Consider the following 21,650-nt stretch of genomic DNA (forward strand, 5'->3'; position numbering starts at 1 on the left):
AGAGCTTCATACTGTTGATATCATGCAGTTGTACTTATTTGTACCTCTTAGTAGGCTATTTAAGGTCTATTTATATCATATGCTGTGTCTATTTATAGAGTATGCCATGGTAATCCTGCAAGATATCATGAAAGGCTGTAAATGAATATTTATGGTCATTTTTGTTGAAGGGTGGGGTTTTTTTTAGTTTAAAATAAAGAAAAGAAAGGTTGATTTAGACTGCAGGATAAATTTCTGCGCTGTTATCTTCAACAGGTCGCTCTTGGGAAAGGTTTTTTTTTTTTCTCAAGGAAGATTTTATACATGAAATATTATATTTTTATTCTAGCAACATCAGTAAAATGTGTGAAGAATTTTAGGTTAAATAAATTATTTTCATTGTGAATAAATAAATTAAACACTTTTTTATGTTTTATTTGTTGGCTATTCACTCTTAGAAACATTTTTACAGGATGTTATTGGAGACGACATGGAAACTACTGTATTTTCTTACCTTTCACCTCTTTGGTCCTCTTGGCTCTCCGTAGTTAAAATTTGATTGGCCAGCTGTTTGCTGACATCCAATCACGCCACGCTCGTGCGTATAGGCTCAGGAAGTCTTCACGCGGGGATCGGAAGATGGGCGGAAACCTGTGCTGCGAATGGATTTGACTTTGGTTTGAGACTTTTCCCGGTGCCGTTTTTCCTCTACAGTCGCTGTTAACCGGTTAAACATGGAGAAAGTTGTCATAGTAACCGGCGCGAACAGGTAGGGCCGTTAAATGTTGCGTTTTAATGAGAAATAAACACGTTAAATGTGTAAGAAGTGTCATCTGATGAGACTGGGAGGAAGTTTTTGTGCTCTATTTGAAGCTATTGACTCAATTCGTGAAGTTTTTGATTCCTGAATCTGTATTTGTCGATTACTGTAGTGAGGAGCCAAATAATACGTATTTATAAGAGTATTATGACTGTTAGGCACGAAAACAACAACAACAAAGTATTTCATTACAGATTCATATCTCAACACACTACTGTGCAGCATCCGTCATAAATCCAGTCATTTTAACATGAAAATTAGCATTTAAATTGCTGCCTCGGGGCTGGTTTAGCATATTTTTTTTCCAAAATATACCTGTTCTCAGGTATTTCTATCAAATTGTGGTGCTTTTCAAATGACAGCATCCTATCAACCACGTGCGTTACAGATACATCAGCCTATCGTTTGCTATTTCTCCTTGCATCTCCGTGTTTTTTTACGTGCTTTTCCATCCTTCCGCCCCCTCCCTGCAGCGGCATCGGCCTGGCCCTGTGCGAGAGGCTGCTCACGGAGGACGCCCAGCTCCGGCTGTGTCTGGCCTGCAGGAACGCGCGGCGGGCCGAGGCCGCCCGCTCCGCTCTCCTCGCCTCTCACGCCGGCGCCCGGGTGGACTCGCTGCACCTTGATGTGGGCTCTGTGCAGTCGGTGCTCGCAGCTGCTCAGGAGATCAAGGCCAGGTACCGACGCCTCCGCGAAGAGGCATACCGGGAGATAAACTTGCCCTCCAGCTCGTTCTTTTCTCCGCAGGTACAGCAGAATCCATTTTCTGTATCTGAACGCGGGAATCATGCCCAACCCTCGCCTGGACGCCAAAGCTTTGTTCAAGGGTCTGTTCTCCAGGAATGTCGCCCGGATGTTTGCGACGGCAGACGGTCTCTTAACCCAACAGGACCTCGTTACCGCCGACGGCCTCCAGGAGGTTTTCGCTACCAACCTCTTCGGTCATTTTCTCCTGGTACACCAAAGGCTGCAAAACACATCCAAAACCTAAACCGTGACCTTTATTTGACATAAACTGTGTCAGTTTCTCCTCCTTGATCTTGCACATCATCCCCATCTTCATCGTTACGTGATATTCCTGTGGACCTGATGTCCGTCTCTGTGTGGCAGATCAGGGAGCTGGAGCCTCTGCTCTGTCAGGCGGGCCACGCATCCAGGGTGGTGTGGACGTCCTCGGGTAACGCCCGCCGCTCCGCCTTCAGCCTGCAGGACGTGCAGCACAGAAATGGGTCGGAGCCCTACAGCTCTTCCAAGTACGCATCGGACGCGCTCAGCCTGGCACTGAACCGACACAAGAACAGTCAGGTTTGTCCCTTTCACAATCGTCCGGCACCTTCTGAGACCGGAGCGACAGCATGTTCGCCCACAGGAGCGAAAAAGAATGGCCTCCCAGGCTTTTGTTTTTAAGGTGACATGTAATTCTTTATCCACATCTCTGTGAAATCAGATTCTCTTTTGTCTTCTTTTTTTTAACAGGGGCTGTTCTCCTCTGTAATATGTCCGGGGCTGGTCATGACCGATCTGACCTACGGAATCCTCCCCTCCTTTTTCTGGACTCTCATCCTGCCCTTCATGTGGCTGGTGGGCCGTGATTATTTTTCTCTAGCGATCTCGTCTCTGTTAAACTCGGTTGAGGTTGCAAAATGAACCATCTGTTCCTGTGACATGTTTTTTTTGGGGGGGGTGCTCGAACAGATTAGATTCTTCACCAACACGTTCACGCTGACCCCGTACAACGGAGCGGAGGCGCTGGTATTAACCCTTCTGATGTCATCCCCATAAAAATACTGAAAGGATTCGAATTTCTGCTGCGAATAATTAACCAGAAGCCCGGCTTTGTTTTTTGTTTTTTGTTTTTTTACAGCACTGGTTGTTTCTTCAGAATCCAGAGTCTCTGGATCCCAGAGCAAAGTATCACAGTTTAACATCAGGATTTGGGACAAACTACACTCAGCCTCGGCAGGTGAGGAAGCAGAAACCATCGCTTCCACTGCGCGTGTGTTTAACCGAAGCGCGGAGCGACTGGGCTCGGTGATTCACTTTGATTTTTTTACATTTCTGTTCTTTTTTTCCAGATGGACATCGATGACGAAACGTCAGACGAGCTCTATTCAAAACTTCTGGAACTCGAAAGAGTCGTCGGACGACAACTGAGCGAGGAAAAAAAGCTTGCAAGGTAGTCGCCTTGACGATGACCGGGAGACTTTCGTTTGCTCCTGGAAATTAAATCATGTATAATCTGCGATTGATTTATTTTTTACAGTGGGGAGAGTAATTCTAAAGTTCACTGAGCCATTTCAGAAACCATTACAGTCAAATCTCTGGACCTTTAGGCGTGGCCTGTGTTTCAATCTGTGCCGTGAAATAGATGGCTCAAGTTACAGCGCATTAGGAAGCCCCTGAACGCATCACCCATTAATGTGAAGGCTTTATTACAAATTTATGTCAATAAAAGTTAACGTGGGACAAAATAACGTATTCTTTTATTTTATGCTTTCAATAAATCAACACAGCGGACAATTCGTGCGTGTAAAATGCGTGTTTTTGTTGTCGAACAACTCATTTTTCGAAGACGACTTCAAAGCAAAAACACAAAAACATCCCGGCCGCCGCCGCCGCGCGCGCTCAGATCGCTGCGCGCGGGCGCGATGTCCCGGATGGTGCTCGCACCGGAAGAGAAGGGGCATCTCTCCCAGCCATCTTGTGAGCAAATATCCCGCGAATTGTTCGCATCAAGCCTCGTAGAATCGGAGGTGAATCCCGCTGAAGGGGCGGCCATCATGCCCGGACATCTGCAAGAAGGCTTCGGCTGCGTCGTGACCAACCGGTTCGATCAGCTGCTGGACGACGAGTCCGACCCGTTCGAGATCCTGAAAGCGGCGGAATGCAAGAAGAAGGAGGGGGCCGCCGCCGCCGCCGCCGCCGGGTCCGCCAAGACCGCCGCTCAAGCCGCCAAGCAGCCGAAGAAGGAGTCGCAGAAGGACAGGAAGAACCCGCTGCTGGATAAGAAGGAGGAGTCTCAGGCGCCTGTCCCCCCCAAGAAAGAAGGTAAAAGCGGGTGCGTGTTTACATTCCGGCTATCGCGTTAGCTTCGCGTTAGCCGCTGCTTGACAGCGCGAAACGGCGTGAGGGCGAGCTCTCAGCCCGGGCTGAGCGGACGCGGCTCCGGCGCGTCCTCCCTGCGAAGGTCCGCTCGCTCCCATCAGCATCCCGCGGGAGGTGGAGCCGAACCCGTCGGGAGGACGCGCCGCTTTTTACCGCCTGACGCACCTCCATTAAGAAGCTGCGGGCTCAGCGATGCGAAGGGGGGGATGGATCTTCACCTGCGTAGCGGGAGAACTATTCCTTTGTTGGGTTCATATTAATTTATCTACCTTGAGTTAAAACTAGCCGAGTTGTATCCCAAAGCGAGGGAGGGAGCAGCGTTTCAGCCTGGAGTCGAAAATGATTCTGAGGGAAGTTTGGAGAGGAAAAAGTAAGAAATGACAGCAAGGCACGCGGAGTGTATCCCTCCGCCAACGCAGTTGTCTGCAACCAGAGGAGAAAATAGTCTCAAGGCCACCATTTATCTCAAATAGTAGAGGTAGACCGTACGTATATAAAAAGAAAAACTGGCCTGAAGATCCGTTTGTTTTGGATTTTTTTATTGACTAATGTTTGACATGACTCTCAATCGGAATCCCAAACCTCCTCCAGTTATTCTGCATGTAGAATTTGCCGAGTTAATGAACGCTGGAAACATCTTGTGGGTTTCCAGGTATCCGGCGGGTGGGCAGGAGACCGGACCAGCAGGGCCAGCCCGGCCCCCAGCATCAGGGCGGGCAGGGCGACGGCCGACCTGGGGATAAGAGGCCGGATCGGCGACCTCCTCGTGAGCGCCGCTTCGAGAAGCCCGCCGAGGACAAGCCCGAGGGAGGGGGCGAGTTCTCTGCAGACAAGTGAGTCGCCCGCTTAAAGAGGCTGAACCGATCGCATCATCATTTGGGGCTAATGCGGTAATTAATCAATTACTGTACTCTAATTTCCTCCAGGCCCCCCGGAGACAGGCCCCCGCGAGGGCGTGGCGGCGGCAGGGGTGGCCGTGGCGGGAGAGGGCGGGGCATGGGCCGAGGAGATGGCTTTGACTCCCGCGGGAAACGAGAATTCGACAGACGCAGCAGCAGCGACAAATCGTAAGGAACCAGCGAAGCGCGTCGAATCTTCGGGGCGGCCTCGGATCCGCAAAGGTCGGCGGGACCAGGAGGCGCCTGAAACGGCGCCTTTATGCGCCGCTGATCGATTTATTTATGCCGTTTTATTGCGGTTAATCACACCGGGTTCACATGTCAAAAGCGGCCGTTTACCTTCTCTCACGGACGCCGTTTGATCTGTGGAATTATTCTGATTTTCTTCTTCTTCTTCTTCTTCTTCTGACATCATCGTGTGTTTGTTTTTGTTTTTGTTTTTTTTTGTCCCAGCAACCAGAAAGGCGAGGAGCGGCGGGCTGGAAGCAGCTCAAACAACTGGGCCAGCGTGAAGGATGAAGTGAGGCGAGTTAGCCAAAACGCCGCGCGGCGCAGATGAAAGCGTGTAGCGCGTAGCGTGTGTTTACGGGGTGTGTTTGCTCGCAGTGAGGCTGAACAGACCGCCGCTCCCGAGACGGTCCCAGAGGGAGAGGAAAACGCGCCCGCCGGATCCGAGAACAAGTGAGTATCCGTTTAGCGCCGGCTGATGATTGGATGTTTTGCTGACAGTTGTGGGAAAGCCTGGTCAACGGCTGAGAGGCCGGTTGGCTGGTTTGAGGTTGGGAAATGCTTCATCGTCTGCCCCCCTCCCCCCCCAGGGAGAACGAGGTGGAAGAGGTTAAAGTCGAAGGCCCCAAAGAGATGACCCTGGACGAGTGGAAGGCCATGCAGGACAAGGAGCGCACCAAGGTCGAGTTCAACATCCGCAAGCCCAACGAAGGAGCCGACAGCCAGTGGAAGAAGGGATACGTGCTGCACAAGTCCAAGAGCGAAGACGTGAGTGCTGCGACCTCCTTCTCCTCCTCTTCCTCCTCCTCCTCTTCCTCCTCCTCCTCGCCATGTTCTAGCTGTCGGAACTTTAACGGATGATCTCTGACCGGGTTCCAGCGTTAGCCGCTGGTTGTTTTGCTGCGTGACGTCAAATGAAGGAGTCGACCCCGCCTCCAAAAGTGATGTCACTCCATGGAGGGTTCAGCTCTCAGGCAGCGGCGTGCTAACGTTAGCACGCTGTAAAATGTTCAGCTTTCAGCTACAACCCGAGATCCGCCGGGTGTTGCCATGACGAGCTTCGGGTTTCACGCTGCAGAAAGTAAACGATTGCATTTGGAGATGTTTAGCCACGCCTCCGAGCGGCGACGCATTCATTCTCGCCCAGACCTCGCCGTCATGGAAACGGCAGTGATTGGATTCAACATGAATCGCTCGTGGGAAGTGGCGTTGCCATTCAGACGCTGACCTCCTGCCGTCTTTTCGTTTCAGAGGCCCGTTGGGGCTTTGATTGACGCCGCAGAGACCGAACCGGAGACACACACTCTGTACAGCAAGGTGCAGCACGCACACACACACACACACACGCACACACACACACACTCCTGTTTCATCCAACACTCTATTGATTATTTAGATTGGTTTCTCTGTGCTGTTAGCGTCTAATGGCGCTAGCGGTGCGACGGACGCGTATTCACTCTGTCCCAATCCCCCCCCCCTCCCGGCAGGCCAACCCCGACGACGCCGCCGACCACCACTTCCGCAAACCGGCCAACGACATCACATCCCAGCTGGAGATCAACTTCGGAGACCTGGGGCGCCCCGGCCGCGGGCGCGGCGGAGCCCGCGGAGGCAGGGGAGGCCGCGGCGGGGGAGGCAGCAGGACGGCACGCGGCGGAGGACGCTCCGAAAAGGTAGCGATGAAAGCCGCCGTCCCGGCTTTTACGTGGGCGCTTTAATCCTGATGCCGGTTCTTGTGTTTGCCCCCCCCCCCCATCCCACTCCAGGCCAGCGGAGTGTCGGCCCCCAACGTGGACGATCCTGAGGCCTTCCCAGCCCTGGCCTAGGCGCCCCTCTTCCTCCACCCGTCAGCCCTTCCGGGCTCCTCCTCTACGAGGCTTGCATGCTTACCACGTCTATATAAGAAAACAAAGCGGGAAAAAATATTTTAGACGACTGTCATCCCACGCCACTCACCCCCCCCCCCCCCACCCCCCCAGGACGAACATTTGACCTGTTTTAAAGGAGAACAAAAGACAAAAAAAAAAGAGGGAAGGGACCTCTTGATACACTGAAGTTTTGTATTTAGGAACATGAAAGTTTTTCATTCTGCATTGATATTATGTTTTTGAGCTGCTTGAAATCATTTCTGACATTCGGTTGAAGTGTGTCCGCCCCCCCCCCCCCCCCCCTCTCGTGACTTCAGCTCCGCATTCCGGGCTCTAAAACAGACTTTTGGCTGGAGTTCCTGCCCTCCCAGCAACACACACACTGACGTGGTAGCACCACACTACATAGAAAAGCCGCCGCGCTAGCTTATCTCCACGCGCGTTTAAAGTGTTACTCCTCCGGTCCTGACTACCCATCCCTCTGCGAGGCGCAACTTCAGGATGGGTAACCGGGTAAAGTGACTTACTACTAAAGCTTGGTGTTTTTCTGCTAGTTGTGCAGTGGAAGTAAATGCCTCATTTCCTTTTCTTTCTTTTTTTTTTTTTCCTGTTTGTTTAATTTTTTTGAGTGGACCAGTGCTTAGTGACGCTTCGTAACCCCCCCCCCCCCATTCCAGATGTGCTACCTGTGTTTTCAGGGTGTCCCAGGGCCCAATGTGTATCTAGGCTGGTCCTTGTAGATCATACGGACTGTACTACTTGTAATTTCAGGACCACTAAGCATTTCTTTTGTGTGTGTGTGTGTGTGTGTGTGTGTGTGCGCGTGCGTGTGCGTGTGTGTGCAGCAGAGTGTGATGTTGGGTGTGTGAATATGAAAGCTAATTACTTGGGATTGAAGTATTTCTCCACTTTGAACGCTGTGCAGGTTCCCGTCTGTCGAGTCGAGGAGAGAATGTCTCGCTCTTACAGTATCTGTAACGTCTCCGATCTCAAAGCACTTGCTTTTATCGGCACCAGTCCTCCGATGATTGTGTGTCCCCCCCTTACCATATTTGCCGTTTTATTTTATTCGTGCAGCAGCACCATTTTTTGTTTGTTTGTTTTGTTTCTTTTATTCTGGAAGAAATTTCATTGTGGAACAAACCTGAGCTCTAGAATGTAACGTAAGCTAACGGCGCTTTCAGCCACCTGTGTCTGTGAATCCAGGGGTGGGGGGGTTGGGGGGGGGGGGGGGGTGAATTGCGGGCTTTACATGCTGAGTTCTGTACAGACGTGCTCGCGATGCTCTGACACAGATGGCTGGAGCGGTTTTCCTCGTAGGACTGTTTGAGCCACATGACGGTGAAACTCTGCAAAACATCCCCGTTCTGAAAGTTCAAATGTGCCCGCCAGTGACTGTTGGGTTGTTAAAAAATCCATTCTGTGATTTTAAAGTGAAAACGAATGTGCTGTGGCGGGCGGTTCATTTAATATGCAGCTGTGGTCAAAGCAACGCTCCAAGTTACCACAGAAAGTAAGGACCCCCGAACACACCAGAGTTGGGTTTGCTGGTTTGTTAGGGACAGCTAGCTAAAATAAATTCCACATTTCATCAAGGTTTTAATGTTTATTTCTTACAGATTCCTGTGAAGTTCCTCGGCACCAGCCACGGCCCGCCCAAAACGATGAGAACTTAAACAGAACTAAATATTAAAATCAGTCATTTTCCTGCTCTGGTTTTTTTGTTTTACCTCTTTTACCTCCTGATGGGAACAAATCAAGGAGGGAGGAAACGGTCCGTTTAGTTTCTGGAACTCAACGTGCAACCATTGTGCGATTTGCTTATTTTTTTGTGTGTCTGTGTGTGTCTTTTTATTTTTTTCTTGTAAATTGGAGTTTGCTTGATTGTGGTGGTTGATGTCATTTCAGGAACACAAACAACTTTCTGCACACAACAAACAAGTACTGAAGTAAATGCTGTTGCTGTTTAGGACGTTAAAAAAAAAGAAATCGTCATAGTTACGCGTATTGAGAGTGGAGTATGTCTTGGAGGGCTTCTGTGGCGTAACTCAACCTGTTCGTTAGTTTTTCATGATACTTTGTTTACATCATATTGGGTTTTTTTTCTGGTGCACTTTTTTTCTCAAACACAAATAACAGAGAAAAATTACTTATTTTAAATACTGTAATGAGGTGCAAAAATGTGTTAATATTCATGAATACAACCATAGCCCGACATTTAATCGGTTCTTCCTTTGCCCAAGAACCAAACATACGCATCCAGCAGATAAGAAATGAAGACGATCAGGTAATTCATCAGTTCTATTTTTTTATTATTATTCTTTATTCAGTAAATCAGAAGTAGAACTTTCAAAGTATTTTTTAAAACGTCTTCTCAGATAACGCGGCTACACTTCCGGTACGCTAAAAAGTAAACATTTCAATCAAGATGATGCACGTCTCTCCATTTCCGGTGTCGCCGACAGAGCCGGAAGGCTGGTACGCATGCGCAGTACTCCCAGGCTCCGCGGACGTATCAAACCATGGCGGAGGCTCGTGAGCGTCGTCGCGTTGAACGCGGCGGCTTCGGGAGGCCGGTTGAAACGGGAGTTCCTCCCGGTGGCGCCTCCGCGTGGAAGAAGCTCCTGGCGGCGGGATTCTACGGAGTCAGTTCTTTTCTTATCGTCGTCGTCAACAAAAGCGTCCTCAGTAGCTACAGGTGAGGAATTAAGGTTCAAAGTTCACTGAGTTCAAAGTTCGTCCCGGTGACGTAGGAGCTCCGAATAAACGGGATTTATCTTCCTTGGTATTTAAGGGTTTACATTTTGTCATATTTTAGGTATTTGCCATAATGTTTGACAAAATGGTGGAATATTTTGGCTATATTAGTGCCTGGACCTGTCCGGTAATTGACTCATGTCAAGGAGTCAACCCAAGTTAATGAAAATGCGTTTCATTACTTTTCAACGTAGACCTGCTAAAACTCTCACTGGGTCGTAAAAGTCACCATGAAATGGAATTATTTATCAAACAAATGATCAGCTTCTTTACTATTTTACTATTATTATTATTACTACAAAATAAATAGTTTATTTCATTCATTTGGCCCAAAAAAACCAAATGACTCCTTGTGTGATTTATTCTCCAATTCTGCAGAACTATTATCAGAGGTCGATCCTTTCAATCACCGACTCACCTTCTTTGTTCTTACTCGTAATGCTTTACAGATTTCCGTCATCGACGTGTGTCGGAATCGGCCAAGTAAGTTTAGTCTCTCCTGGCGGTGGGGGGGGGGGGTCTCAAATATTCCGTTAACGTTTAAAATCGCCCGCCGTGCTTCTTGCTACGTCTCGGCTCCTCCCTCTGCAGATGCTGGCGACGGTCGTGGTCCTGAGGATCGGGAAGACGTCGGGCGTGATCTCCTTCCCGGATATGGATTTGAGCATCCCGCGCAAGGTGAGCGTCTGAATCCGACTCGTCGTTTGACGTAAGAGAAGCGATGGCGGGAACGTGTGTGTGTGTGTGTGTGTGTGTGTGCGTGTGCGTGTGTGTGTCTCTCCAGATGTTTCCTCTGCCTCTGCTGTACGTCGGGAATCAGATATCGGGCCTGTTCGGGACGCAGCGACTCAAGTTAGAGCGTGGCAACAACTTCCTGTGATCCTAGGCACCTCCCCTTTAATGAACCCCGCCCTGCTTTGTCCCCCAGTTTGCCCATGTTTACTGTGCTGAGGCGGTTTTCCATCGTTCTTACGATGGCGTTTGAAGGAATCCTCCTGAAGTGAGTTCCCTTGACGTCACGGCGACGCTCTCGTTCCCGCCCGTGAGTGACGGGACTTCCGTTCTCCTCGCAGGAAGTCCTTCTCCACGCCGATTAAAGCCACGGTGTTCGCCATGATCGTCGGCGCCTTTGTCGCTGCCAGGTAGGACGACCTCGCGCGACCGAGGGGATTCCAGGCGACGCGAGCAGCAGCAGCGTCTCACGCTGCAGAACGTTTTGACATCTCGCAGCGCCGATTTAACCTTTGACCTGGAAGGCTACGTCTTCATAACGCTGAACAACGTCCTGACGGCGGCCAGCGGGGCGTTTGCGAAGCAGAAACTTGATTCCAAGGTGGGCGAAGCGTCTGATCGAACCTCCTGCCCCTTTATCGTCTCTTTGCGCCCTAACCCCCCCCCCCCCCCCGCTGCTGTTCCCGTAGGAGCTGGGCAAATACGGGCTCCTCTACTACAATGCTTTAATTATGCTTCTCCCCACTGCGGCCTACGCCTGCTACTCGGGAGACTTCCAGATGGTGAGCTTTTTATAAACATTTATAATTTAGCATCGGCGTTAGCCCGTGCTGAGTGTGTGTGTGTGTGTGTGTGTGTGTGCGTGTGTGCGTGTGCGTGTGCGTGTGTGTGTGCAGGCGCTGGCGTACGACGGATGGGCCGATCAGCTGTTTGTTGTGCAGTTCGTGCTCTCCTGCGTTCTGGGGTAAACTCTGGAGCCGTTGTTTACGAGCTGCCCGTCTCCCGCGCCTCACTCCCCCCCCCCCCCCGATGCTCTTGCAGATTCGTTTTGACGTACTCCATCCTGCTGAGCACGCAGTACAACTCCGCCCTCACCACCTCCATCGTGGGATGCATTAAGGTGCGCCCCCCCCCCCCCCCCCCCGCCGCGGGCCGATGACTCGCATCGTGACTCTCTCTTTGACGCTCCCGCAGAACATCCTGGTGACCTACGTAGGAATGGCGTTCGGCGGAGGCTACATCTTCACCTGGTTGAACTTCGTAGGGCTGAATATCAGGTAAGACCGGCGCCATATGAAGTGTGTGTGTGTGGGGGGGGGGGGGGGGGGAGGGAAACCGATGTCATGTTTATTTCCTGCAGCATTGCTGGGAGCCTGGTTTACTCTTACATCGCCTTCACTCAGGAGCAAACAAGTAGGAACAGATCGATCGATCGATCGGAACCTTTCTGCATGAATCCGTTTTTTTTCCTGTTACTGACATTTGCATCAAATTTAACAGAAAAGGCGTAAAACGGCGCCCCCGGCCCGGCGCTGAAGAACCCGGATGGTCCACAGCTTTTCATGTTCTGTGTCTTTTTACACACGTTAAAATGTTTTCCTGTACATTAAATTTTGTGTCTACAAAAAGGTTGTTTTCATTGATCTGTCGTTTTTGTTTTGTTTTAATACAACTTTCATGTTAAGTTATTAAATCTTTGCTTCAAACCACTTTGAGCTGAGATGAAGCTCAGGTTCCTCTTCCTCCGTTTCGATGCCGCCGTGAACAGGAAGTGGAAAATAACCTTTTAGTGCTTTGAACACATTCAGAAAACTCTGAACGACTCAGCTTTATTAATACGTTTATTAATTAAATATGTTAATTCCATTCATAACCAGTCTTGGAATACACTTCTCGTTTATTCATTTACAGAGGAAAAAAAAAAAAAAGACATGATTCAAGACGAACGTAGCTCGAAGGCGTCGGGTTCGAAGCCGCGGTGGAGAAAACCACGCGAGTGTTGGGTCCGAACGTCCGACTCTGCGGCGGTTCTTGTTAAAGCGAAGGCGAGCAGCGCCGAAACGCTCCCAGGAGGCTTTTAAACGGAGCAGGAATGGCTACGTTTAAAAAAAATCACGTCCACCTCGGAGCGACACGCTCGAAGAGACTTCTGAACAAAAAGCGCCGCCTGCGAGGAAGCCGAGAAAATACAGATCAACAGTTATCAAAACAAAAAAAAAACAATGTAGGTAAGAAATCTATACAAACTTTACATCAAAGGTCACGTTAAAACAAAGCAAAGCGCCGAGCAAGAGAATCCAAAAATAGAGCTCTTCAACGGGACATTCACAAACAAACCCGGGACCAAACCCGTCGGCTTATTAATCGGGATCGCGAGGCCAGAGCGGGACCGGAAATGGAGCCGATGTGATTCTGCTGGGTTTTGGATCGAACCGGCCTTCCTCGCCGCGGTCGCCTCGCTTCGACTCGGTTTAACAACTTCAGCACATAATAATGATCTAGAACCGGAACCGGCGTTTACCCATCATAGTTTATATTTGTTCAAAAATATAAATATCTCTCGTGTAAAAAAAATATCGCAGTCGATTTGTTTGTTTCCTCAGAGTCCAAACAGGAACAGGAAATACTTGGCAAATGTTTGTTTTTGTCACTTTCCTAAAGTGGGTGGGTAGAAAGATGGCGGTACTTTGGATGAGCCTTTCAGGTAGTCAGCATGAGGAGGCGGGGGAGGGGGGGGGGGGCAGCTGCAGTTTGGTTGGCTGTGTTCTTCAAGGTATGATCTTCAGTGACCTTTGACCTCACTGTAGACGAGTCATTGCTCATCAAGCGGTAAGCAGAGGTGGGGGGGGGCGATGTCTCCACCCCAGCTGAGCATCTATTGGTCAACTCTCTGAATCCTTCAGTTCTCCTGCGTTCTGGTTGGTTCCAGCTCGCTTTGGCCCAACGGTTCCGCCTCCATCCTGCATCGCTTGGCGGGCACTTCCTGCGCCGCCGCGTCCGTCAGATCCGCCGGAGGCTCCAGGGAACCGTTCCGGTCGTGGCTGGGCGCGCTCGGTTGGCTGCAGCCGTTGGAGTTATTGTCCGGAATGGGAGGAGGGGCTTCAACGACCGGGTGGGCGGGTCCGTTGGACTGAACCGACTCAGCTTTGACTTGATTGGATGGGAGCGGCTGAGGGACGTCCGCCGGGTGGCTCCCGATGCCTGTCGGAGAGCAGAGGAAGAAACGCGGGTTAGAGACGGCCAGACGGAGAGACGGCGAGACGGCGTCCTCGTCTCGGGGGGGTCTGACCGTTCTGGCTGCTGCCGTCTTCCCTCTCCGAGTGGCTGGCGCTGCTGCTGGAGGTGGTGGGAGGAGGCGACGCCGCCCTGCTGGACGTCGCGCTCTCCGTTTCGTCCAGCAGTCTGTCCATGTAGTCTCTGATGAACACAGCGGCAGGCGAGCCGTTAAAATCTAATTCGGGTTTTTACACTTTTTAGACGACAGTCGCGCTTTTCTCGTCAGAATCCCGTCACATCGGCAAGTTTGATTATTTTCGCCCGCGGTTCGAAATAGTGACATTTCGGAGATTGGATAAAAACGACCCCCCCCCCCCCCCGAAACGGTCACGTAGCTTCCGTTTCGATCAAATGCGTACGATCGGCGTGGAGGGCTGCGCTGAGGACGACTTACGTGACACCGGGGTGAAGGTTGTATTTCCTTTTCCCCAGCCTGGTTTGCTGTGCAAAGAAATCATAACGCTCAGACTTCTTCCACATGTAATAAAAGGCCACACATTCTCCTACAGACCTAGTTCTCACCTGAAAGATTTAATTCAGCAGACATGAAATCACCATTATTATCATCATCATCATCACCATCATCATCATCATCATCATCATCGTCTCAAGAAACTGAACAACTATGACATTCGATTTGTCTGGAAACGCAATCAAGACAATTAAATTCGCAACGACAGGACGGTGCTAACGTTATCGAAATGGCGGCGGAACCCCGTCGCTCACCTTGTTGGCCTGAATTAAATGAAAGTCTTTCCCGTAAGCTTTTAGTCCCTGCTCAAAGTTTCTACATTCCTCCTCGGTCCAGACGGAGAGCTCCTCTGCAACGGAGAGAAGAGTTTAGTCTGGCTGGCGGCCCGGCGGCGGCGGCGGCGGCGGCGGCGGCGGCGAGGAAACGGGAGGCTGAAGTCACCTCTGGCTGCTTTTACGTTAAACCTCAGTCTCCTCAGAGCTTCCTCCGTGTCAAAGTCGCATTTCACCAGTTCGTACAGAGCCTGCGGGGAAACGAGGGGGAGAGAAAAAGAACGTTCCTGTGTGAGAAGCCTCTCTCTCTCTCTCTCACCCGTCTCGGGCGACCGAGCGCCGAAGCTACCCCGTCTTGGTCCAACGTTGGCGTCCTACCTGTTCGTTGTCTTTGATGTGGGACCCCTCCGGGATGGCGTCCACTCCCTTCTCCTCTCCGGTCCGCCTCGAGGCCTCCGTCAGAAAGTCCACGACTTTTCCTTCGGGGAGACACTCGGGGTTCCACAGCAGCTGGTCGTCGTTCTCGTACGCTGAAGGGCGGCAAACGTTCGGCCGTTTCACTCCCACCCCTCCCGGACGCAGAAAGCGTAAACAGATTTGGGGCTCTTGGGCTCACCTTTTTCGTTGTCTTGATATTTACAAAGGCCTGCAGGGGTTTCTGCCTGATACATGGAGCCCACCATGATTTCCTGTCGGGGGGGGAGTGAAGACGTGGTTAAACCGAGCGTCGACGGGGGGCTGATAATTAACGAATAAAGTTTATGCAAATATAAAATCAGGCTCGTCTCAAACAGAAAACTAAAAACCAGCGCACGGATGACGTGAAGGCTCTTAAACGCACCTTTTTCCAGTCTTCAGACGGAACATAGTCTTCGTCTTCATCCGACTCCTCCTCGCCGTCGTTATTACCTGAGACACAATCAATGCTAAACAGGCAATCGCGTGATTTGGGCAACAAGATGAAGCGACGGGAAAAAATAAAAAAATAAAAACTTGGACGACATACTTTCAAAGTACTTCAGCTTCTGGGGCCGAATGAGCTCTGCTGTGCCGAGGGGTCGGACGGGACGCGTGCGACCCTCAGAGGTCCCCTGGGCCTCGTCGGACTGCCCCGACGAGTTCTTGGCGCCGTCGCCCTGAACGCACACGAAGAGGCCGAATGCAGAATCTGGAGCCGCGACGGCGAAGGAAACCACATTTCAGAGGCTGAAGCGCCGACACACCTCGCTTCTTTTCAGTTCCTCGGTGCTCCTGCTGCTGTCATCGTTGTCCTCCAGGTCCTCTTCCTCGTCCTCTTCGTCCTCCTCCTCCTCCTCCTCCTCTGGTTCTTCTAACTCTTCTTCCTCCTCATCTTGCGGTGAGCCGCCCCCGTAGCCGTACATGTTCAGCAGCTCGTGAATGGGCATCTCGCCCTCCTGTCGATAGAAACATCGCTTTAGACTAAATCTAAAGAAGAGAATGCAAAACTCGGATTTGAGACCCGCCGTTAGTTCCCGAGACGAAGACTGTGACGTGTAAATATAAACAGCAAACACGCTGCCAGATAGGAGCGACCAAATCAGGTTTTTTTTTGTTTTTTAAAGCCTCCAAACGGCGTCAAAAACAGAACCTCCTCGTCGGAGGTGAACATGCTCCGAGCACGAAACCCACGCGTGCAAGATCTTCAATCTCAGTGGCGTTGGTCTCGTCCGAAGCCTCCAACATTTCCTCTTCCTCCAGGGTGCGTTCATCATCGTAGTCGTGGACGAGCATGTCAGCTGACGGGTCGAAGTCACGGTCATCGGAAGCAGCTGAGCCTCCTGGGGACCACGAAGGATAACAAAGTGATCGAAAACTTGATGTCATTTATGAGCCGGTCATTTTAGTTTGGCAACCAGGCCAACACTTTTATGTTCTCTCCTGATCCGACTCATAGACTTAAATCCAGAGATATCGCCGGGACTGATAGCAGATTATAAATCCACATTGTCTCATTATTTAATAAAGATTTTATCACACTGAATAAATACATCAAAACATTATTTCCATGGGACTTGCTTCAAAATAAGCCTTTTTTTTAAACCTAATTTACTGTCGCCAATATACATATATTAAAATTGAATCTGAAAATGCTTCAAATGAATAACCATTAAAAAATTTATTTGATCAAATTATAACTATTTGATATTTTAAAAGAAGTTCTCTAAACTCATCTTTTATGATGTTTAACATGCTTCATATTTTAGTTTACACAGATGTCGTACAAAAGGCTTAAAAAATATATCATATACCCATAAACAACAACAACAACAAAAAGCACAGACTTTGGGTACCTGGGCTCGATTTCCCGAGGGAGGGCTGGAAAAAAGAAAAGATAGATATAAATATAAATAAATACGGTAAGGAACAGCTTCAGAGGCAATTATGTCATTTAAAAAAAAGCATATATACAATTATAAACGCTGTCTGCTGCTGTGTATGACTCAGCATATTATAGTTACCGTGACAGGGAATTAATTCAGCGCGGAAAAAGCGCGCAGTTAAGAAGACAAGAAACAAAGAAGTGGTGAAAAATATCCTCAACTGTGCAGAAGAAGAAGCAGCTTCTAACCCCGAACTATCAATAACATGAGCGCAGCGCTTTACGCTGAGCCAGTTAACTAAACAGGAGAGTTCTCGCTAGGTTAATTAGCGTACATTGCAAATTAGATGCTAACTATTAAATCTCCTGCGTTACATATTTAGCTAACGCGTCAAATTCACGCTTCGTATCGAGAACCTGGAAGTTAATCCTTATATCACCACACAAAATACGTTTAGCCGTGGGTTTATCACCACATGCCTAATTAAAAACTTGAATACGAATAGTTAAAGTGATTTTTAAGAAAACCGCCAAGTAATATCGCTAACGTAGCTAGCCTCCATCAGTAGCTAATGTTAGCTAAATACGAAGTTTACAAAACATCCCGGCGTCAAGAAAGGCCTAATATTGAACATCACAGACTGTTGAATTATAATTTTGTATATAAACACTGCAATAAGCCAGCAATGTACACAATTAATTTAATAAGAAATCATGCGACACTAATTTATGTTTTGTTAATATTTATTTCACTTTCTTTACCTCCGCCATGTTCGCAATCCTGCAGGAAATACGTCACAGGTCAGGGGATGTAACGCCCCGCCCACCAACATTGTACAGGAAATGCGATCTCAGCAGCGTGGCGGAGGAAGTAAGGATGTTTGTTTTAGCGAAACATTTAAGTTAAAAACTATTTTGATGTGGAGTTTTTACCGCGTTGATAACATTTTATGCCTAAGTAATTTTAAGATTAATTTAATCCAGGATATTTTAGATTTTTATTATTATTTGATATGTTTTTCCTCTAATTGACACCAAATTTGAAAAATATGAAGTGGAGGATCAATATAATAATATCCTGACGCGGAAACCTCAACTAGATCAAGATTATAATAAAAATCTATATATATGGAAACATATTATATGAGATAATGCAGACACATTGCATTTTATGTATCTTTGAAAAGTAAGTTATTCTTCAAAGTTGTCTTGTCCAACCTTTAGCACTGATTTTAGTCAAAAGCCATTCCCAACCAAAACCACTTAAAGTTTTATATGTCAATACGACTTTCTTTGCTAAACATACATTTATATTACAAATGGTATTTTGATTGTATCATGTAAGCATGGCTCCGATCTTCACGCCGGTAATGACCATTTTGACCTTCTATAACGAGTTCAATTTGACAAGTCTACCGGTTAATGCAAGTGTCTCTTCTCTGAATCACTGATTTGCGTTCATGATAATAGGCACACACTCCATTATGTTGCTATGGAGACAGCCATCAACTCATTTTTGTTGTAAGACGCACGTCCAGCAGTCCATTAGGCAACACTTTACTAAATCCATGGCAATAAAACCCCTCACAAACCTTTTAGACATTGAAAGAGCAATTCTTCCTTTTAACATTTACGAAAACGTAGTCAATCAGTGATCCAAACGATGACCTAGATTCCCACACATATCCTGAATGGCTGGATCGACATCCGTTGTTAAAAGCACACGATGATTACCGAAGATAACGCACGGCGAGACAACCATGACGCTCTACATAAAAGGCTTGGTCAGAGCAGGCGTCTCCTGACAACAACCGACATGAGATCCCTCCTCCTCCTGCCTGCGCTGCTGCTGCTGTGCTTGTTGTGCGTAGCACAGGTTCGGACCCACGATAACACAAACCCACTGAGGCTGTGCGGTCGGGCGTTGCTTCGGGCTGTGGTGTTCACCTGTGGGGGGTCGAGGTGGAGAAGACTGATGGCAGACGAGAAGACTTTGCGAGGCAAGTGAATACATTTACGAGCAAATACAAAAAGCAACAATTCTGCCTTCTGGTAACGAAAGGCTGCGTCTTTCTAGGTAGCAGAGAACCAAAACCGAAGACAGAGGCGGTGCGGCCGATGGGCCGCCATCGACGAGACCAAGAGCAGGCTGTCATGTCGGCGTGCTGCGAAGTCGGCTGTCGAAGGGCCGACCTCTCCATGCTCTGCTAGAGGCGAATTCCCATCGGTGGCGATCTTCAATCTGCCGTTCAGTTGTCCGATTTTTTTTAGAACATTGTGATTTTGCAACAATAAAAACTCACCATGACATTTGGTTACAAAATCTTTTTAGCATTTTATTTGTTCTTGATATACTAAAAGGCTTTTTTAAAATGCACAAACCAAAGAGTCTTGTTTTTCCTGATCCTTTTAGTCACTCAAAGTAAACGGCGTAAACAGTCGCCAAACCGAACAAAGAGCTGTTCTTGAAGGAGTACGAGGCGAAAGTGTCGTTGGACGCGTCCCACAAGCAGCGGCTGCTGATTTGCATGCTTTGTCCCGTGAGCTGGCCGATGTGGACCAAGACAACGGTCTTATATCTGGGAATCATGAGGTCCTTCACGCGGGCTCTGATAACCTGGAGAGGAAACCCGAACGCTGAGTTCACTCATTCTACTATGAAAGGTGCCTCATGAATGGGTTTGTCAGATTCATTTACCTCGCATGTTGTCTTGGTGATTTTTTGAGACCATTCTGCTTCATATTTCTCCTGCTGGAGGTAACTGGTAAGTACGTCCTTCAGTATGTCTGTGACAGCAGGGACAGGGAAGCGTTTGGTCGGTCCTGAGGTCCAAAAAGAAGACAAAACCAGGGCAAGTAAGTTTTAAATCATACGTAATAATTAGTGAGCAAAATTCTGATGATTTGATTTGAGCTTTGAGGATTAGACTGATTTAATGTATTTCTGCTCCTCCAAGGACCTAAATCAGCATTTAGCAAGATTCTTTTGATGTTTGAGGCTAACCTGCTACCTGAAAATGATAATTCGGTCATCAGATTACACTTCAATAAATTCACTGTTGATTTAAACCTTGTCTGATGATGTGATCGTGATCAATGGAGATGATCGGGTGCAGCAGGTGTTTGAATGTTGTCTCACCCAGCTGGTAAGTGTTCTCCATTGTTGTGACCATCCTAGCGTTGTCATCGCTGTGTCCGAGCTCGTCTATGTAGGACACGGTGCTGATAGGGCTGGAAAAAAAAAACACGTTTCGATTTAAGAAGATGCAAAAAGAGGACCGTGATACGATCACGCATGCCCGACTGATTTACACACAAACAGACAGGTTTGGACCGAACGTGCTACACTGAGAATTGTCTCTGTTAATAAAGATACTCACTCCTTAGTTCTGCCAGTCGTCTCTTTACCTCTGAAGCCATGGCTTGCGTCTGAGAGGGCCTTGCTGGCCCTCCTCTCCCTTCTGTGGGGTTTGTCTTTGTGCAGATCCGACATGACAGCTTCCAATACAGGATGCTAACCTTTAGCATGCAGTCGCTAACCCAAGGGTGATAAAAACACGTTTAAAATATTAATTCAAAGTTAGGTTACTGTTTCGGCTAACTTTAAATAGTAGCATAAATAGTATAGATAATACAGGAACGCGGAGAGGTCGGTATAACTCGATTTGTTAAACCGAGTCAAGCGTCCTGTTGTCATGGTTACCCTCGGCCGCCAATCAGCGGAAGGTGTTTCCACGCACGAGCGCTTCCGGTTACACAGGGCCCAATCCTACAAAAGTTAAAGGCTCGCGTCTTCAATCGATCAAACTTTATTTATAAAGCACAAAAAATCAAAACACGCTAAAATGACGTCGAAAACATCAATAATAACTCTCTAGAGGAATAATATATGATAACACCAGCAAAGAAGTAATGAGAAAAATAGGAACACTAATACTTCTATAAAAAGTTTCAGTGAAATAAATGCCAATAAGGCAAAATAATTATAATTATAACAATCATTATTATATAGTATTATTTTATGCTTATAAAAATTAAAGTTTTAGTTCTGCTGTGAGGAATAGTTAAATGAGAAGAGCCAGATGTCTGACAGACCTTCCTGGCTCATAAACCAGACACATTTATGAGCTATAGTTTAATACAAAGCCATACTGTGTCTTATAACCTAATAAAATCATTTAAAAAATCAATAATAAACCAGGTAGCCACTGCAGAGATTTTAAATTGCGTTAAATTGCAGCAATCCTTTGGAGATTTATTGTATATTGAAATGTACATTGATCTTTTTACAGTCTGGCTATCATCCCTGATGTCTTCTTTTATTTGTTTGAACAAACAAGAGGGAGCTAAATATCTCATATCTCCTCTTCTTTATTACCAAGTAAAACAGGTATTACATTATATTGATTTGTTCATATATTTACTTTCAAAATCTTTGGATGGGAAATTTACATGAAAGGTTTGCATATTCTGTGTCTAATGGAGTGAAGGAACAAACAGCCATACAGTTGTACAAAAAAAGAAATGCACAGAACCCAGAACCCCCCCCCCACACACACACACACACACACACACACACACACCCTTATTGGAGGACTTAGCTCGAAAATAAGGCAAAAAAACAAAACCTTAAGCATTATTATTGACATACACGCTGTTAATCTCAATCAAATAATAATAAATAAACATGTTGAATATGATTAAAACAAAAAATCACTGCCAGGTCCAAACTGTGACTCAACCCGAAACACATCGACATGTTACATTTAAGGTGTGTGTTGTTTGTGAAAGTCAAACACAGGAGAATATCAAACACCTATATAATGGGATGGAAAGATCTATGAATATCTGACAAATTTATTGACAATGGGATTCTGATGGTGCAACGACAGCAAAAACAG

General features: G+C 47.8%; 5 protein-coding genes across 6 annotated transcripts; 3 read left to right on the forward strand and 2 right to left on the reverse strand.

Annotated features, from left to right (window-relative positions):
- Positions 1 to 613: 613 nt before the first annotated feature.
- On the forward strand, positions 614 to 3,260 carry LOC137904273 (3-keto-steroid reductase/17-beta-hydroxysteroid dehydrogenase 7-like). Its single transcript, XM_068748434.1, has 8 exons — positions 614 to 748; positions 1,273 to 1,476; positions 1,547 to 1,754; positions 1,910 to 2,104; positions 2,276 to 2,380; positions 2,495 to 2,551; positions 2,664 to 2,762; positions 2,875 to 3,260. The coding sequence occupies exons 1-8, from the start codon at positions 714 to 716 to the stop codon at positions 2,977 to 2,979; spliced, it is 1,008 nt and encodes a 335-aa protein (XP_068604535.1). The 5' UTR covers positions 614 to 713; the 3' UTR covers positions 2,980 to 3,260.
- A 260-nt stretch (positions 3,261 to 3,520) lies between these two features.
- On the forward strand, positions 3,521 to 8,740 carry LOC137904272 (SERPINE1 mRNA-binding protein 1-like). Its single transcript, XM_068748433.1, has 9 exons — positions 3,521 to 3,847; positions 4,557 to 4,737; positions 4,831 to 4,971; positions 5,257 to 5,328; positions 5,410 to 5,484; positions 5,622 to 5,799; positions 6,283 to 6,348; positions 6,519 to 6,704; positions 6,798 to 8,740. The coding sequence occupies exons 1-9, from the start codon at positions 3,580 to 3,582 to the stop codon at positions 6,855 to 6,857; spliced, it is 1,227 nt and encodes a 408-aa protein (XP_068604534.1). The 5' UTR covers positions 3,521 to 3,579; the 3' UTR covers positions 6,858 to 8,740.
- Positions 8,741 to 9,414: 674 nt separating this feature from the next.
- Positions 9,415 to 11,988, forward strand: LOC137904447 (solute carrier family 35 member D2-like protein). The gene is made up of 12 exons (XM_068748628.1): positions 9,415 to 9,597; positions 10,106 to 10,139; positions 10,248 to 10,334; positions 10,441 to 10,508; positions 10,585 to 10,656; positions 10,730 to 10,798; positions 10,887 to 10,989; positions 11,078 to 11,170; positions 11,285 to 11,352; positions 11,430 to 11,508; positions 11,583 to 11,665; positions 11,749 to 11,988. Exons 1-12 carry the CDS (start codon positions 9,422 to 9,424, stop codon positions 11,897 to 11,899), a joined length of 1,083 nt encoding a protein of 360 aa, XP_068604729.1. The 5' UTR covers positions 9,415 to 9,421; the 3' UTR covers positions 11,900 to 11,988.
- A 227-nt stretch (positions 11,989 to 12,215) lies between these two features.
- Positions 12,216 to 17,542, reverse strand: mier1b (mesoderm induction early response 1b, transcriptional regulator). 2 transcript variants are annotated; one of them, XM_068748366.1, is made up of 13 exons: positions 17,512 to 17,542; positions 16,721 to 16,745; positions 16,059 to 16,207; positions 15,632 to 15,823; positions 15,415 to 15,544; positions 15,250 to 15,317; positions 15,025 to 15,097; positions 14,787 to 14,938; positions 14,578 to 14,659; positions 14,391 to 14,485; positions 14,059 to 14,105; positions 13,678 to 13,805; positions 12,216 to 13,589 (listed from the first exon to the last, which is right to left on the reverse strand). In XM_068748366.1, the coding sequence occupies exons 1-13, from the start codon at positions 17,518 to 17,520 to the stop codon at positions 13,288 to 13,290; spliced, it is 1,452 nt and encodes a 483-aa protein (XP_068604467.1). In that variant the 5' UTR covers positions 17,521 to 17,542; the 3' UTR covers positions 12,216 to 13,287. The 2 variants fall into 2 exon arrangements, with proteins under 2 accessions (XP_068604467.1, XP_068604466.1); XM_068748365.1 differs by having other exon boundaries at positions 14,059 to 14,186.
- A 1,620-nt stretch (positions 17,543 to 19,162) lies between these two features.
- Positions 19,163 to 20,242, reverse strand: dynlt5 (dynein light chain Tctex-type family member 5). The gene is made up of 4 exons (XM_068748367.1): positions 20,130 to 20,242; positions 19,889 to 19,980; positions 19,448 to 19,572; positions 19,163 to 19,366 (listed from the first exon to the last, which is right to left on the reverse strand). Exons 1-4 carry the CDS (start codon positions 20,240 to 20,242, stop codon positions 19,163 to 19,165), a joined length of 534 nt encoding a protein of 177 aa, XP_068604468.1.
- Between the last annotated feature and the right edge of the window lie 1,408 nt (positions 20,243 to 21,650).

The sequence above is a fragment of the Brachionichthys hirsutus genome, chromosome 15 (assembly GCF_040956055.1).
Source record: "Brachionichthys hirsutus isolate HB-005 chromosome 15, CSIRO-AGI_Bhir_v1, whole genome shotgun sequence".
Classification (NCBI taxonomy): domain Eukaryota; kingdom Metazoa; phylum Chordata; class Actinopteri; order Lophiiformes; family Brachionichthyidae; genus Brachionichthys; species Brachionichthys hirsutus.